We start from the raw sequence: 17,663 nt of genomic DNA, 5'->3' as shown, positions 1-17,663 counted from the left end.
AGACCCGGCTACAGCCGGTGGTGGGCGGTGTCGGAGCAGAGGGCGTGGTTATGCAAATCTAGGAGCGATCGCGCGCTGTGGTTGGTGTGCGGAAGCAGCGCGGGGTTCTCCCTGGTCACGTGAGGGCGGGAGCGGTGGGCAGAGCGATGGCGGCGGCGTGCGGTGAGAGGGAACGGGAATGGGAGCGGGAGCGGGAACGGGAGTGGGAACGGGGACTGGAATGGGGACTGGAATGGGGACAGGGACCGAGAATGGAAACAGGGAATGGGGACAGGGACCGGGAATACAGGACCGGGAATGGGGACAGGGACTGGGATAGGGACAGCCCCGTGTCATGCCCTGGGGACCGAGGAGGGGACAGGGACAGGGGAGGAGCCAGGGACTGGGCTGTCGCACCGTGACCTTGCTGAACTGGGAGCTCGCGTGTCTCATTTTCGGGGCTCCTGCCCCCCACCTCCCCCCCCCCCCCCCCCCCCGGGGTTCCTCTCGTCGTGTTCTGGGGGGGAAGCAGTCAGCACCCACAGTACCCCTCCAGTAGCTCCCAGTATCCCCAGTAACCTCAGTGCTGCCAGACCAGTATGGGGGCTTAAGATAGATCCTGGTTTGGTGTCCAGTTCCAGTGCCCAGCCCCAGACCCGGTGTCCATTGTCTAGTCCCAATCCCCACCACGTTTCCAGCTGCTGTGTCATGATGCCAGGCATTGTCCCAGGTGGCTTCCAGCCCCAGTGCCAGTCCCAGTTCCCAGGGCCATGATGCCAAGATTGGGCTTGGTGTAGGGCCCTGGGCATGACTGGGGCACAGCGTGAAGGGTTTCATGGGACATGGGACTAAAGACATGAAACATGGGACATGGGGCATATAGGACATGACACAGGGTGCAGGGTGTGGTATAGGACACAGGACATGACCTTGAGCATGGCACAGGACACGGAACAGGACACAGGGACAGGGGACATGATTTTGGAGCATGGTACCTGCCCCAGCCCGTGATGCATGAGTTCCTGTGCCCACATGTGCCCCACACGTCACCTGCCACCCCCCCTGCGGCACCACCATGTTCTCACCGGTGTCCCTCCTGCCTGCTGGGTACAGTTTGGTGGCCTCGGATGTGGCCTTCCCAGTGTGGGTCCTGCTCTGCCACAAGCCCTGGGGACATCATCCCTGCCCAGTGGCACCAGGTGTCTATCCATCGGCGATAACTGGGACAAGTCCCACACGGTGGCATCAGGTGGCACCTGTGCCACTGGCAGCAGAGATGTCTACAAGGGGGTAACTGAAGGGACAGAACAGGGTGCAGGTGCCCACAGTGTCCCTGTCATCCACAGGGGGTGGTGATCAGGGGTGTCAGGATGAGGTGGTCATAGAGGTGCCACCAGGGGTGTGGTGATACCAAGGCACACATGGCCATGGAAGTGCCGCCGCAGGTGCTGGAATGCCCGTGGAGATGCCACCACGAGCACGGCAGTGCCAGGGGACACATTAGTCTATGGTGTGGCAATGCTGGTGGGCATGGCAGTGACAGGCCAGGCGTGGGGCCAGGCTGGGGTGGCTCCGTGCCCACCCCATGGGTGGCCCTGCTGGTTGCAAGCCGTTTTGGTTGGTGTCTGTGCCAGTGCCTGGCCCGGTGCTACCGTTAATGCCAGCCCTGGCACAGGGACATGCACAGGTGTGGGAGTGACAAGGGGGACTGGGCACCCCGAGGGCTGTGCCAGGCCAGCACCTCCCACCCCATGCCTTTGTCCTCAAGAAGGTGGCACACGGACACCGAAAGGGGTTAGAAGAGTTGGGGACACAGTGGTCATCTGGGGACATGAAGGACCTCAGCCTATGGAGGTGATTTGGGACACTGGTGTGATTTGAGGACGCTGAGGTGCCCCAGTGCTATCCCCAGCACTGTTTCCCTGTCCCCACAGTACCTGGCTGTCCTCAACAAGACCCTGGGCCACTACCCCTATGCTGGCACTGCAGGTGTCACCAGAGATGGCACCAGGCACAGCACTTCTTCCGCACAGGGGACATTGACCCTGGTAATGACACCTTCGACATTGCCTCCAGCGTCATCACTGGTGGGGACACTTGGGGTTTGGGTTTTAGAGTTAGGGTTGGGATTTGAGATTTGGGATACTCTAAAGGCATTTGGGATGGTCCCAAGAGGTTTAGGAGTAGGGTTTTGGTTTGGGGTTTGGGGTTTGGGTTTGAGGTGCAAGGTTTGGGATGGTCCTGGAGTATATGTGATTCAGGATTTGGGAAGTCCCAGGGTTTCTGGGCTCTCAGCATTCCCTGACCCCAGTCCCAAGCCCACAGAGTGCCTGGGGGTGTACCCTGGAGACCCCCAGCTGCTGGTGCTGGATTGCACTGACAGCAATTTCACCCTCCAATTCCACAGGTAAATCCCACAAGTCCCACCCAGGGAAGTTTCCCATCCCTAAAATCCAAGTGTTGGATTTGCGACCCCTTTTTCCGAATTCCTGTGTGGGATTATGGGATGAAATTTTCCCTTTCCCAGGGTAATTTTTGGGGATTTTGTGGCCAAGTTTTCCCTTTCCTGATGTTTTCTGGGGGATTTTGGTGCAGAATTTTTCCTTTTCTAGAATGTTTTTTTTTTTTTTTGTTATTTTGGGAACTCCTGAGGTTTTTGGGGATTTCAGGTGGAATTTTCCATTAGCATTGGATTTTTTGAGATTTTGGGGTGGAAATTTTCCTTTTTTTTTTTTTAGGATTTTGGGGTGGAATTTTAATTTCTGGGGGATTTTTGGGGTCAAATTTTTCCTTTTCCAGGTTTTTTTTTGAACTTGGGGAACTCACAGGGTTTTTTGGGGATTTATGGGCAGATTTGTTCTCTTTTTTGGGGATTTTTTGCAGCGGAGTTTTCCCTTTTGCATTGGTTTCTTTGGGATTTTGAGGTGGATTTTTTCCTATTTTATTTTTTAGTGATTTTGAGGCCTCTTGTAGTGTTTTTTGTCCCCTCAGGCTGATCAGTGTCATCATGGAGTTCCAGCTCAAGGCCATCAACATCCAAACGCTACTAAAACAGAAAATCCCCGACTGCTACACCTTCAGTGATATTGTGAGTGTCCGCAAGTGTCCCAGTGTCCCCTGAGTGTCCTTCTGGTATCTTCTCATGTCCCTTTTGTGTGCCTTATGTCTCTCCTGGTGTCTCACTCATGTCCTTCTGTCCCACATCTATCCATCTGTCCCCTGGCTGTTCCCCAGTACCTCTGCGGACCCTGGGGAGCAGCCAGTGAGTGCTATGACAGTGATGGTGATGGTGACAGTGACAGTGCTAAGGACAGTGACAGTGACAATAACAGTGACAAATGGCAGTGGCACTGACAGTGATGGTGACAATGACAGTGAAATGCCAAGGACAGTGCAACCCAGTGTCCCCACATCACGTTTGACAACTCTGTCCATAGCAGGTGAGTGCAGATCCACCTGGACACCCATCCAGGAGTGCCACCACCCCTTGCTGCCCAGCAAAAGGGACAGTGGGGTACAGTGGATGATGGGAGACAGGGGGACACAGTGACAGGGTAACAGGTGCCATGTCCCCCTCGTGCTCCGGACACCGGCAGGACTGGACGCATTTCTGTTGCGCCCCAACCACACTTCCCCATAAAACCTGCTCCCCTCACACCTTGGGGACACCCCTGACCCCCCCCCCCTTTGTCACCCTGGGGTGCCCCTCAGTCAGGGGGGTCTTGGTCATGCTGCAGGACCCTCTCTCTGTGCAATCCCCGAGGTGGCACCTGCGCTTTTTGTCACCGCCATCTGCCAATTTGTTACCAGCACCCCAAAGAAGGGGGCGGCCCACATGTTACAGGAGGAGGTGGTGAAAACATTTCTGGGGTCACTCCCAGCCATTTCCATCTCCCCACATCCCCCTGAAGATGCTGCTCCACCCTGCACCCCCTCCCCCCCGCCCCCACCACAGCATCCCCTGAGGGGACCTTGGGGACTGTCCCCATGTCCCCCCCCAGTCCCCATGGTACCTCCACTGCTCCACCTGTGCTTGGCCCCCGTTCGTGTGGCGACCTCCCCATGTGAACGGGCAGGAGTTTCAGTCACATCCTCACCTCCTTCTCGTCTTCCTCCTGCTGAGGAGGTGATGTTGCTTCTGCTGGGGACTCGCCAGTGACACCAGAGGGACACCACAGGTCACCCCTCGAGGGGCCTGGGGTTGCAGTGGCTCCTGGAGTCGCCCCAGTGTGACAGCTGGGGGGCCTGAGATGCTGCAGTGACAATTTGGGGGGTGGGTGCTCGTTTTGGGGTCTCCAGGGTGAGTCTCAAAGTCTCCTCCCATCACCTCATCCCGTGCCTCAGTTTCCCCCTCACTCTGCAGGGAGCATCCAGAATTGATGTTCTGGAATTGGGTTTGTTTTGGGGGGTTTTGGGGTTGGGGCTACTGGGATGGGCTGGTGGGCCAGTTAGGTGATACACACCCAAGGTGTGTATCAAGGCTGGTGGTTATCTGGGCTCGGAGCTGCCTAGGCTGGGGGGCTGCAGGGCCAAGAGCTATCCAGACAAGTGTCAAGCTGGGATCCATGACTCAGGTGTCCATCAAGTGTCCACCAGTGTCCAATCTCTCCTGCCCCCATCCATCCCAGACTCCCTGGCCAGGGCTGCTTCTCACTGCAGAGTGGACAAGCCCCTGGTCAGTCCCAAGATGACCCCAAACCCCCTCCCACCAACCTCACCAGGCCACCCACCCTGAGCTCTGGTGCCATCGGCATCCCCTGGCAGCCGGTCCAGCTCTGAATCTCTTGGAAGAGGAAATCCACAGTCCCAGGCCGGGGACTCAAGGGTATCCAGGATGGTGAGCACTGAATCCATGTGGCATAGGGGGACAGTTGGGGACACAGCTGGGGAGATGTCTGTGGGGAAGGGAGTTGGGGTGTAGGGGAGTGAGGGGCGCCTAAAAGGTGCGGAGGGGGTTGGAAGGGAGGGATGCACCCAAAAATGTGCCAAAGTGAAGGCGAGGGTGCATAAAATTGGGGTAAAGGATGGAAAGAATCCAAACAAGCACAGAAAAGACTCAAAATAGGGGGCACTGAACCCAAAAAAGGGGAAAAGGACTGAAAATGGAGGGGAGAAGGACCTAAAATCAGAGGACAAGGATGTCATGGGGTGTTACAGTGTTTTCCTACCTGTGCCAGGGTGAGTGCAGATGCTCCGTGCCAGAAGCAGCCATGGGGACATCCTGAGGGACATGGGCACACATTGAGGGACACAGGGACACTACAGGATGGGTCCCCTCAGACAGCCCAGGACCTCATGGTTTTTGGCCCCACTGGGGGCAGGGGACACATGGAAGGCGAGAGGAAGATATGGTAGGGAATTTGGACATACAGAGGGGAAAGGACATGATGCCACCAGGACAGATAGCAGGGGGACAATGTCACCAGGACACCCCTGGTGACATGTAGCATGGGGCCACATGACACTGTGGGTGGCACTGACCCTTGTGCTGTACCTTGGGCCATTGGGGTCCTCTGAGCGTGGAGTCCCTAGGACGCCCTGGTGACTGTCACTCACCTCCGGGCCACTTGTCAACAGCCGAACAAGTTCCACCTCCTGCCCTGCTGGGTGATGACATCTGGCTGGTGCACTGTGGTGGTGATAGTGGGGATGTGGTGGCAGTACCTGCATTGGACAGCACTTCGCAATGTCCCCATCCATGTTCCTCACATCCTCATCCATCTCCCCCCATGGCCCCACCCATGTCTTAGTTCCTTGTCGTTATTTTTAACCCCAGTTACAGGGCTTTCAAAGGAATGAACAGAAACCTTTTTGTTTCAAGGCCAAAACAAAAGAATTTATGTGTCCCTGCTGGCAAAGCATCCACATGCTTGGCTGGGTGGGAAGAACCCTTTTTGAAGGGGTTTCCACCCCACCATCTCCAAAATTGTGGGGTTTGCCCCAGTATGTTCCCATTTGGCTGTGGAAGATGCCCATGAGCCAGAAAGGATTAAAATGATGGATTTCTATTGGAGAAGACCTCCAAGGCCATTCAGTGTTGCTTGATACCACCAGAAGATGCAAAGAGTGAGATTTTTCTCGGGTCAGAAGTCGACAAACGTGCTCTTCACAATGGATTTCTGATGTTGATCTGTGGATATGTCCAGGTGCCCATGGGGAGCCAGGAGGATGTGGAGCCACCCAGCCAGGTGTATTTCTAACATAGATCACGGGCACCATGGACCAGCAATGCTCTGCCCACTGGGGGCCACAGGAACATCCAGCACAGATCCTGCCACGGGGGATGGAGCTGGAGCAGCACATGAAGCTCTTCCTGCACTTGATTTGCAGGGCTTCCCTTAGTGGTGCCTTCATTGGTGTAGGGTAAAGTGAGAGCTTCTGGAACAGGACTTCACACATTTGGGACACTCGTAGGGCCTCGTCCTAGTATATATGCGCTGGTGGGTGACGACAGTGGAGTTTTGGTTGAAGCCATTCCCATTGTTGGGTCAGTGGAAGGGCCTCTCCTCTGAATCTGCTGATGCCTGAGGAGACTGGAGCTAGTCTTAAATGTCTTCCTGCATTCCTCACAATCGGCACGCCTCTGCTTTGTGTGGCTCATCTGGTGGGCAGTCAGGTCAGAGCTTGTCTTGAAGCCCTTCCCACACTCCCCACACTCATAGGGCTGTTCCCTCATGTGGATTCTCCAGTGTTGGATCAGGTAGGATCACTTGCTGAAGCTCTTCCCACATTCTGAGCACTTGTGGGGCTTCTCCCCATCATGAAGCTGCTCATGGACTCTCAGCTCTAAGCTCCAGCAGCATCTCTGGCCACCTCCCTGGCCCGGAGTGGGTCTTTCTGCTTTGGATCACCGTGATCTGCATTTGTAACCCCTCATGAGGGATCTCTGGGGCTTTTCCTCCTCCTTGGATTCCTGCACCATGGAGCTGGTTTAAAATGCCTTTTCCATAAGGTTCAGCTGTGGGGATTTGTCCTCCCTGGTCTCCATCCTCAGCTCCTTGTCTGGGGGAGGAAGGACAAGGAGAGGATGGGATTTGCCTCTGTTCCAGAGGGAGGGGGAAGGAGATCCCCCCAGCATGTCCCCGGCAGGACGGTGTCGGCAGCGGGGTTGTCCTGCAGCCGGGGGCCGTGCTGGGCTGGGAGATGGAGCAGGACAGAGGGGGAAGGGGGCAGGGACTTCCCCCTCACCTGCATAGGGCTTCTGGGCCATCTTCCTCACGGCCTCCTCCTCCATCTGACCATGATTTGGGAATGGGAAATCCTGGTTTTGGGGAAAAACAAGGGCTGAGCACATTGGTTTTGATGTTCCTGCGGGCCAAGAGTAGCTGGAGATGTCATCACCCCTTTCAACCTCAGAGAGCCTGGGGCTGCTCATCACCAACCTCTTGCACTCCTCCAGGCTGCCGGGGGTTCCCTGGCTCTGGGAATGCCCCTCTGCGCTCTCCCCTCTCCGGGGCTCCCGCATTCCCCCACGGCTCTCCTGGGGATCCCCAAACCCCATACTGGCCCTTTGCCCACCAGTACTGGGTGATCACCACGTGGGACCTGCCAAGATCCCTCCCGGGGCATTTCCGGCTGAGCTTCGGGGTCCTTCAAGATCCAAACGTACCCTGGCCCCTCAAAAAGAAAACCTTCCAGAGACGCCCCCGCTGGTTTTGGGGCGAGGTTCCCCTTCCTGCTCACCTGTGGGTTCCGGGGGGGCAGGGTGATGCTGCCAGAGTTGGGGGAACTGCAGCCTGAGCGGGCGGGCGGGGGAGCCGAGTGGTTCTGCTGCTGCTCTTTCTCTTGCAGCTCCTCTTCCTCATGTTCCTGACTTTCCCCTTCTTGTTCTTCCCGCTCCTCTTTCCTTCCTCCCCCTCCTCCGCTCCCAGCCCGGCCCAGGTCGGTGCCGACACTGAAAAGCAGCCGTGCTCTGCCCTGGGGGGTTCCAAAGTGGCCGTGCCCTGCACAGTGCTGGAACCAATACTGGGAGCACTCGAAGCGATCCTGAGAGAACCCGGAAGGAATTGGGAGCGCTTTCCGTGCTAGGACCGCTCTTACTGGGAGCACTGGGACGGAACTGGGAATAAACAGCGCCCGGACGCGGCTTCAGCCGGCGGTGGGCGGGGTCAGGACCGAAAGCGTGGTTATGCAAATCCAGGAGCGATCGCGCGCTGTGATTGGTGGGCGGAAGCAGCGCGGGGTTCTCCCTGGTCACGTGTGGGCCGCGGGGGGGCCGGAGCGATGGCGGCGGGGCCTGGTGAGAGGGAACAGGGAATGGGGACAGGGAATGGGAACGGGAACCAGGAACAGAAACAAGAATACAGGACTGGGACGGGGAATACAGGACACGAACTGGGAATGGAAATGTGGGAACAGGACAGGGAATACAGATACAGCAACTGGAGAGAGAATATGGGATAGGGATTAGAAAGATGGGACCGGGATTAGAAATAGGGCTGGGAATGGAAATACGGAAATGGGACAGGAAATATGGAAATGGAAATGCGGGACCAGCATGAGGACTGGGAATATGAGAACGGGAACAGGACAGGGAATATGGGACCGGGATTATGAGAATGACAACCAGACAGAGAATACGGGACAGGGAATGAGACCAAGAGTGGGATCCAGACTGGGATGGGAGCAGGGTGGGACCAGGAGCGAGGTAACATGAGAATGAGCAGGGGGCAAGGAGAATGACAGCGAGGAGAGGGGGATCCAGGACAGGAGAAACCCAAAACTGGTACAGGGGATATGTGGACAGTTCCTGGGCAGGGGATCCTTGATCAACTGCCCCAGAACCTCTGCCAGAGTTTCCCAAAGCAATTAGAACTGCTCAGCCTAGAATATCCAAGACCCTGAGCGACCCCCAAATCCCTCCCAGGAACCCTCAACCCTCTTGAACACAGCACCCCCCACATCCCCTGGAAGATCCCCCCCCATGTTGCCATCGTTGTCTTAGCTCAACATCTTCACCCTGGGTTTGGGTATTTTGAAAGAACAATGAGAAATGCAAAGAAAATTAAGGCAGGAGGATGTGGAGCCCTCAGCCAGGTGTCTCCCCCACATGCGTTGTAGAGGAGACAAATCCCTCTGCAGATATACAAGGGACTGCAAGGTCCCTTGTTCCCATGAGGCCTTGCAGTGTCACAGGGGTCTCCTTGGTGATGCAGTGTCACAATGGACCCTTGGTTCTGTGGGGACTCACAATGGCAGAATGGTCTCCTTGGTTCCACGAGGCCCTGCAGAGCCCCTTGATTCAACGTGGCCTCAAAGTGTCATCATGGTCTCCAGAATTCCATGAGGCCCTGCTGTGTCACAGTGGATCTTTGGTTCCATGGGGTCCGCACTGTTCCATGAATCCTTAGTTCCATGGGGCCCTGCAGTGTCACCATGGACTCCTTAATTCAATGGTGTCACACAGTGACACAATCACCCCTTAGCACAACAAGACCCCAGAGTGTCACAATGGTTCCTTGCTTCCATGAGGCCTTGTAGCGTCACAATGGACTCCTTGGTTCCATGTGGCCACAAAGTGTCACAGTGGCCCCTTGGTTCAGTGAGGCCTGTCATGGCATAAGATTTTAGCCTTTATATTTTTGAAATCCTGTTATGCATCAATGCATAACTCTAAACTCCATAGAAAGTATTAGTTAACTATCTTCACATTTTGGTCAGACAAAAAGATTCCTCTGAAACTCAAGGACACCCTACAGCCTCAGGTTCCAAATACAATAAACAAAAGTGAATTGGGAGGGGGGAGCAAACTGAGGGAATATGACTTCATTAGCGGAAGCTGTAATTGGAGGATTAACCCCTTATATGCAAACAGACCAAACTTATATCTGTCTGAAAAAGTCATGACCACCATCCACCTTGGGTGTAGCCTCTGGGAAGCTTTTCACTGTCCAAGGTGTATCTGTTGAAGGCCTTTAATAAGCACCGACTTTATTCCCTTAACCTTGTCTAGCCTGTGTTCTAGGTAGCCACTCCAAGACATCACCTGCAGTGCCACAATAGTCTCTGTGATTCGTTAAGGCCTGCAGTGTCAAAACAGACCATTGATTCCATGACACCCAAAGTGTCACAATGGCCCCTTGGTTCCACTGAGTCCAACAGTGTCACTAGGGTCCTGTTTGCTCCACAAGGCTCTGAAGTGCCACCATGGCCCTTTGGTTTCACAAGGCCTCAATGTGTAAAAATGGCCTCGATGGTTTCATGAGGTCCTGCTCTGTCACAATGCACCTTTGTTTCCATGGTGCCCCATAGTGTTACAATGGTATCCTGGGTTCCACGGTGTCAGAATGAACCCTTCATCCTGTGCAGACCCACAGTGTTCACTGCCGTGCCCTTGATTCCATGAGGCCCTGCCAAGCTGTAACAGTCCCTTGTTCCAGTGGGTCCCAGAGTGTCAGAATAGTCTCCAATGTTCCATGAGGCCCCGCAATGTCACTGTGCTCCCCTTGGTTCCACAGGCTGCACAGTGTAGCAATGGACTCTTGGTTCCATGAGGTTCCTCAGTCACAATGCTCTTGGATCCCCAGTGTCAGTGTCAGTGTCAGTGTCAGCGTTAAGGAGAGAGAGTTCAAAGTGCACCTCATGATTTTTGGTTTTAATCAAGTGAATATTTTTTTTAATTTTTCAATTCAGAGAAGAGGTGACCGAAGCATTCCCCAGGTGATCTTGATGATGAATGTCACCTTAGAAGGTCTGGGCACAGAGAAGAATGATCCCTTTCAGGGTTGACCCTATTTGGACAACCTGCTTCTCACCTCCAACCTCACCATGTCAGACATTGCCCACCTGGGACTGACATCCTAAAACATAAAAAAAATCCCTGCATGTTTATTATTATAATTATATATTAATAAAATAATAAAATTACAAAGATGTTTTTCTTTTAATAATAAAAATAATATTTTTATTACCTAATTTTTCATTTATGTGTTAAAAAATCGATACGGTTTTAGCAATCATAAAAATTCTTGGTGATTGGTTCTAAGTAACACAATTCCCTTCATTAATTAATTGAAAACTACTGGCTATTGCTTTCTCCTTCTGTATGATAAGTAGACTTTTTTCAGTCCTTCTCTAATCCTTGTTATCATTTTCTCAGACAGGGTAAAAGGGGCCACTCTGGAGTCCAGGGAGACATTTCTGGGGTACATTTGGGGCAGTCTTGGGTCTACACAGGGAATTTAGAACTTGAGGGTATGTAGGACACTTCAATGGGCCGGGTGGGCACTGGGCAGGGCACTGAGGGATTCTGACGGACACCTCGGAGGCTGGGAGAGCTCTTGGGGGTCCAGGGCGAAAACTTGGAGGTCAGGGAGGGGAATGTGGAGCGCTTCGGGGTCCGGGCGGGCACCTGGGGGGCTAGAACGGGGCTCTCTGGGGCGCGGGGGATGATGGGAATTGTAGGCACGGGCATAATACGATTGAATACAGCCGCGGAGCATCACAGGAGGGCGCATCCGCATTGTCTCTTTGTGGGTCGCGGTGCCTGATGGGAGATGTAGTCACGGCTGGAATAGCACTCTAACGGGACTGCGGAGCATGATGGGAGCTGTAGTCCCGGAAGTGGCTCGGACGAAGCATTTGGGGTCCGGGAAAGCACCTGGGGGACACTTTTGAGTCCGAGCCGTGACTTGAGGTCCCCAGGGCAGAACGCATGTGGTTCTGGAGCACTTGGGGGAAGCTTGGGGGGCTCTAACCAGGCTTTTTGGGCACCGAACTTTGCAGGTGTTTTTGGTGCCGAACTGTATTATGAGGGGCTGTGAGGCTGTGGCGGATGAGACACTGTTCCCTGTGTCCCCAGTTGGTCCCACTATACCTCGTATCACTCACAGTATCCTCAGTTTGCTACATTATTGCCCAGTATCATTCCCAGTATGTCCCAGTATGTCCCAGTGGGTCTCTGTGTACCCTCACAGTCCAACCCACCTGTACTGGATCAAAAGCAAAACCAGTGAGACTTCAAGTCAGTAATACAATTTTTAATAGGGAAGAGAAAAAGGAAAAACAAAATACATGCAATTAAAAAAAAAATACAACCACTAACAGAGTCAGAATACAACCTGATACCCTGTCAGTCAGGGTGCTGGTGCAGTTTTCCTCCAAAGGGTCTGTTAGCATATACATATACATTTAATAGTTAGTGGTAGTAATGCTAAGGCTGCAGTTTGTAGCTAGTGCAAGGTAGGCCCTGGGAACTAAGCCAGGGAATGTGCTGAGCTACAGAATAATGAGTTAAGGGCCAGTGGGGCGAAGAAGGACCAACTGGTTATTTATAGGAACAGTAGGGAATTTACTGATGAAGTACAATAAACAGGTGTGGGATTAATCTATAGTTCTAGTTTAGACAAGCATGTAGGATTTATAACCGTTAGAAAGGTATCTTATTGTCTTAACTTAGGCAGGCGTGCAAGAGTTATAACCTTTAGAAATATTATCTCGAAAATGACTGCTGCCTTTGATGTGAAGTATGTGGACCATAGCATGTAGCCATGGTGAAGCAAGATTTGTAAAAGGGTATAAAACTGTGTAAGATTCACTAAGGGGTTGGGACTTTGACTTTGGACGCTAGTCCTCAGGTCCCCGGGCCCTGAATAAAGCACCGCACAAAACAACTTTGTTGATTTGTGTTTTACTCTTTGGGATCGGGCAGCGGTTTTTGGCGACCGCGGCAGGACTCCGGAGGTGGCTGGGGCGGTTCGCGAGCTGATCCACTCCACGCCGGCACCAGGTGATTCCTGGGGAGTCATCGACCCGCGCCCGACCCCGCGCCTGACGGACAACTGTAACAGGTAAGCCCGAAGGTGCTTTATTATTTGGTTTAGGTGCCTGCCTGATAAGTCGAGGCGGCGATCCTCGCAGGGTTGGGCAGAAGACGTCTCTGGTTGGTAAAGCCTAGGCGCCGACCGTTAGACGCGGCGAAAGCTGCGCAGGATCGGCACTTGCCCCTCGCGGCGTCGAGAAGTGGCAAGTTTGGTTGGTTATTGGTTTATTGGTTAATAATTTGATAATCACTGTCTGTTGGTTTGTTGGTTAAATAATTTGATAATTAGTGTCTGTTGGTTTATTGGTTAATAATTTGATAATCACTGTCTGTTGGTTTGTTGGTTAAATAATTTGATAATTAGTGTCTGTTGGTTTATTGGTTAGTAATTTGATAATCACTGTCTGTTGGTTTGTTGGTTGATAATTTGATAATCAGTGTCTGTTAGTTTGTTGGTTGATGATTCGATGATCAGTGTCTGTTGGTTTGTTGGTTAATAATTCGATAATCAGTATCCGTTGGTTTATTGGTTAATAATTTGATAATCAATATCTGTTGTAGCCGTGACTGTTGGAAGTGTGTTTGTGAGATAGTACTGTGTGATTGTGTTATTATGATGCCATTTAAAACGTTTAAAGCTTTGGTTCAATCTAATGAAAAGGTTCCGGAAAATACTCCGTTAGGATGTTTGTTGGGGCGTTGGAAAAGAGAAGGGTTCCATCAAGAGTTAAAAAGGGAAAGGATGATTGATTATTGTAATCATTGGTGGCCACAATATGAAACTGGAAGTTCGGGGTGGCCCCTTAATGGGTCTATTGACCCTGGTGTGATATCCCCGTTAATGCAGTTTTTACGGGAAAATGAAAAATGGGATGAGATTCCTTATTTGGATTTGTTTTATACCCTAAAAGGCAAACCCGAATGGCAGAAAGAATGTGGTATTATGGTATTACAGGTAGAGGAAAAAAATTGTCAAGGTTGTAGGCAAAGGAATAGGTGTAATGGTTGTTTGACAAAGCTGACAAGCCAGGAAGAGGACCTATCTTTGCTTGTAGCTCCTAGTGCCCCTCCTGCAGAATTAGCTTCGGAAGAGGAAGATAGTGATAAAGAAGAAAGAGAAATAATACAAACCCCAGAAATGGGGAAGGGCTCCCAGGAATCGATAATACCTTGTCCTGGGGAGCCATCTCCCGGTCATACCCGTAATATACCGAGAACCCCTATTGCAGAAAGAACTAGACAAGGGAGGAAAAATAGGGAAAAACCCCAACTGATAGCCCCTTTAAGGGAAGCTATGGGACCTCAGGGTGAGAAGGTGTTTATTAAAGTCCCGTTCTCACCTGGGGATCTGATAATTTGGAAACAAGCAGCAGGGTCATACCGGGAGGATCCGGACAAGGTTGCTCGAGTGGTAAAAATGATAATAAAAACACAAAATCCTGATTGGAATGATTTACAGGTGTTACTAGATACCTTGATGGATTCAACCGAGAAAGAGATGGTGTTACGGGCAATGACAGAACGAGCCAGGGAAATGTTGAGGGTACAAATGATGGATGGAACTCTAAATGACTTGGTCCCGAGAGAGGACCCCGGGTGGGATCCTAACACCAGTCGGGGTTGGAAAAGACTTCAAGTTTATCAAGAATTAATAATAGAAGGGATTAGAACGGGGATGCCAAAAACAATGAATTGGTCAAAACTGTATTCCATAAGACAGGATAAAAGTGAGTCCCCGTCAGCATTCCTGGAGCGGCTGAAGGAAACTGCACGCAGATTTACTAATTTAGAGGTTGATGGGGAGGCAGGGAAATTACAGTTGGCTTTGATTTTTATGGGGCAATCTCAGGATGATATTAGGAAAAAGCTGCAAAAGTTAGAAGGGGAGGACACTCGGAACCTAGAGAAAATGCTAGAAGTGGCATGGAAGGTATATAATAATAGAGAAAAAGAGACAGCAAAGAGACATCAGGCAAATATTTTAGCAGTATTGCAACACGCTACGGGAGGAAGCCCAAGAGGACGAGGACGGGGCCGGGGTGGTATGGGTCGAGGAAGGGGCATAATTCAGCAGAATTTGGGAAGGGGAGCAATGGGAGGATTGGGAAATCCCTTCGGGGGGGCAAGGAAAATTGGGTCCTAATCAATGCGCCTTCTGCAGACAGTTAGGTCACTGGAAAAATGAATGTCCAGTCAAATGGGGAGTGGGTAATGTGGGGAATGTAAATCCTATGGGAAACGCAGGAGCTACCACGGGGCCGGTAGATGTTGCTCAAGCATTTGTGTTAGGCAACTATCAAAATCAGAGCTGACTAGATCAGGATCTGAAGGTAGTATTGGAGGTAGGGGGACAAGAACGAGAATTTAGAGTTGATACGGGAGCAACACATTCGGTTTTGAATACAAAATTAGGGTTATTAAGTGATGCAAAAATTCAAGTAATAGGGGCAACTGGGCAAGTAGAAGAGAGGACATTTTTGCAGCCGTTAGACATAAAATTCGGAGGAAAAGAATTTGATCATCAATTCCTGTATATGCCTAATTGCCCAGAGTCACTGTTTGGAAGAGATCTGTTATCTCTTCTAAATATGAGAATATTATTTGAAGGAGGACGAGTGAAATTAGAAATTCCTGATAAAGAAATATCTAGACTATTTGTGATTAAGGAGGTAGAGCCCACCCCAATTCCTGAAGAGGTTGAACAGGCAGTGGTACCTTGGGTTTGGGAAACCGGCACTCCAGGTAAGTCTAAGGCAGCTCAACCAGTAGTGGTTGAGCTAAAGGAGGGAGTCCAACCGGTAAGGATTAGACAATATCCAATTAAGTTAGAAGCTAGGAAAGGAGTAGCCCCCATGATTGCTCAATTCTTAATCCAAGGTATTTTGCAAGAATGTGAGTCAGAATTTAATACCCCAATTTTTCCAGTACGAAAACCCAATGGTAAATATAGGTTAGTTCAGGATCTGAGAGCTATAAATAATATAACCAAGGATATCCACCCAGTGGTGGCAAACCCCTATACTTTGTTAACATCTGTGTCTGAAAGATTTCAATGGTTTACAGTAATTGATTTAAAAGACGCTTTCTTCTGCATCCCTCTGGCATTTGAAAGTAGGAAATATTTTGCATTCGAGTGGGAAGACCCTGACTCTGGCCGGAAGAAACAGCTTACTTGGACACGACTTCCGCAAGGATTCAAGAATTCCCCCACAATATTTGGGAACCAGTTAGCCAAGGAATTGGAGGAATGGAAAACAACACAGGTAAAAGAATCTCCCTTCTCTCATGTAATACTTCAATATGTAGATGACATTTTCCTGGCCACAGAAGAAAGGGACATTTGCCTAAATTTAACTATAAGCTTATTGAACATGCTAGGCCAGGCTGGATATCGGGTCTCGAAAGAAAAGGCCCAACTCATCCGGACAAGTGTGTTATATTTGGGCTGTGAAATAACACAAGGAGTAAGGCGATTAGGAGCAAATAGAATTGAAGCCATCTGCACCATACCTATTCCCCGAAATCATCAGGAACTAAGATCCTTTCTAGGAATGGTAGGATGGTGCCGGCTGTGGATACCGAATTTCGGACTCCTGGCCAAACCCTTATATGAGGCACTAAAAGAGACACAGTTACGGTGGGACAAGCCACAGCAGAATGCGTTCCAAGGGCTAAAGCAAGCACTAAAAGAAGCCCCGGCATTGGGACTACCCGATTTAACTAAGGACTTTCAATTATATGTAAATGAGAGACAGAGACTGGCTTTAGGAGTACTCACGCAAAAGTTGGGATCATGGAAGCGTCCGGTCGGCTATTTTTCGAAACAACTAGATGCAGTCAGCTCTGGATGGCCGTCCTGTTTGCGAGCCGTGGCAGCTACTGTACTATTGATTCAGGAATCAAGAAAATTGACTTTGGGTAAGAAAATAGAAGTGTTTGTGCCTCACATGGTGATAACAGTTCTGGAACAAAAAGGGGGGCATTGGTTGTCCTCCAGCAGAATGTTGCAATATCAAGCAATATTAAGGGAACAAGATGATGTTGAGCTAAAAGTAACTAACCATATCAATCCAGCAGAATTTCTCCGCAGTGAGCAAGAAGAAGGCGAATTGACCCACGACTGTGTGGAAGTCATTGAACAAGTCTTCGCTAGCCGCACTGACCTGAAAGACGTGCCATTGGAGTCTCCGGACTGGGAACTGTTTACAGATGGATCCAGTTTCGTCGAGAATGGGACCAGGTATGCGGGTTATGCGGTGGTAACGCTCCTCCAGGTCGTGGAAGCTAAAGCCCTCACCCCGGGATCATCAGCACAGAAAGCATAGATTGTGGCTTTGATTCGCGCCTTGGTTTTGAGTCAAGGAAAGAAGGTAAATATATGGACTGACTCTAAATATGCATTTGGAGTTCTGCATGTCCATGGAGCATTATGGAAAGAAAGAGGACTGTTAAGTTCCCAAGGGACATCTATAAAACATCGAAACGAAATCCTATCTCTTTTGGATGCTGTGCATAAACCAGCTGCAGTAGCAGTAATGCATGTGAGAGGACATCAGAAGGAAGAAGGAAAAAATCTACCAAGGAAATAATCTAGCAGATGCTACTGCTCGGAAAGTGGCACGTGAGGTTTGGACACAATTGGCATTGATTCCGACAAAGGTAAGCCCAGTCACTCCTCACCTAGAGCAGAAGCCAAATTACTCCTTAGAAGATGAAAGACTGGCCAGACTTGTGAATGCCCAGAAGAACGCGTTAGGGTGGTATGTGACCGACATAGGGCAAGTATTAGTACCTGTCAAGATCATGAAAATAATTTTAGAAGCAGAACACAACAAATGCCACTGGGTGGCAGAGGTATTTGTTAAATTTTTAAAGAAAGAAATCATTTCTAACCAGATGTTGACTTTAGCTAAACGAGTTAATG

General features: G+C 50.8%; 1 protein-coding gene across 1 annotated transcript; it reads right to left on the bottom strand.

Annotated features, from left to right (window-relative positions):
* Positions 1–4,855: 4,855 nt before the first annotated feature.
* On the bottom strand, positions 4,856–9,823 carry LOC134054817 (uncharacterized). Its single transcript, XM_062510811.1, has 4 exons — positions 9,796–9,823; positions 7,663–8,793; positions 7,168–7,240; positions 4,856–6,981 (listed from the first exon to the last, which is right to left on the bottom strand). The coding sequence occupies exons 1-2, from the start codon at positions 9,821–9,823 to the stop codon at positions 7,781–7,783; spliced, it is 1,041 nt and encodes a 346-aa protein (XP_062366795.1). The 3' UTR covers positions 4,856–6,981; positions 7,168–7,240; positions 7,663–7,780.
* Positions 9,824–17,663: the final 7,840 nt, after the last annotated feature.

Source organism: Cinclus cinclus, chromosome 30 (genome assembly GCF_963662255.1).
Source record: "Cinclus cinclus chromosome 30, bCinCin1.1, whole genome shotgun sequence".
NCBI classification, from domain to species: domain Eukaryota; kingdom Metazoa; phylum Chordata; class Aves; order Passeriformes; family Cinclidae; genus Cinclus; species Cinclus cinclus.
This window is presented reverse-complemented; position numbering and strand designations above follow the sequence as displayed.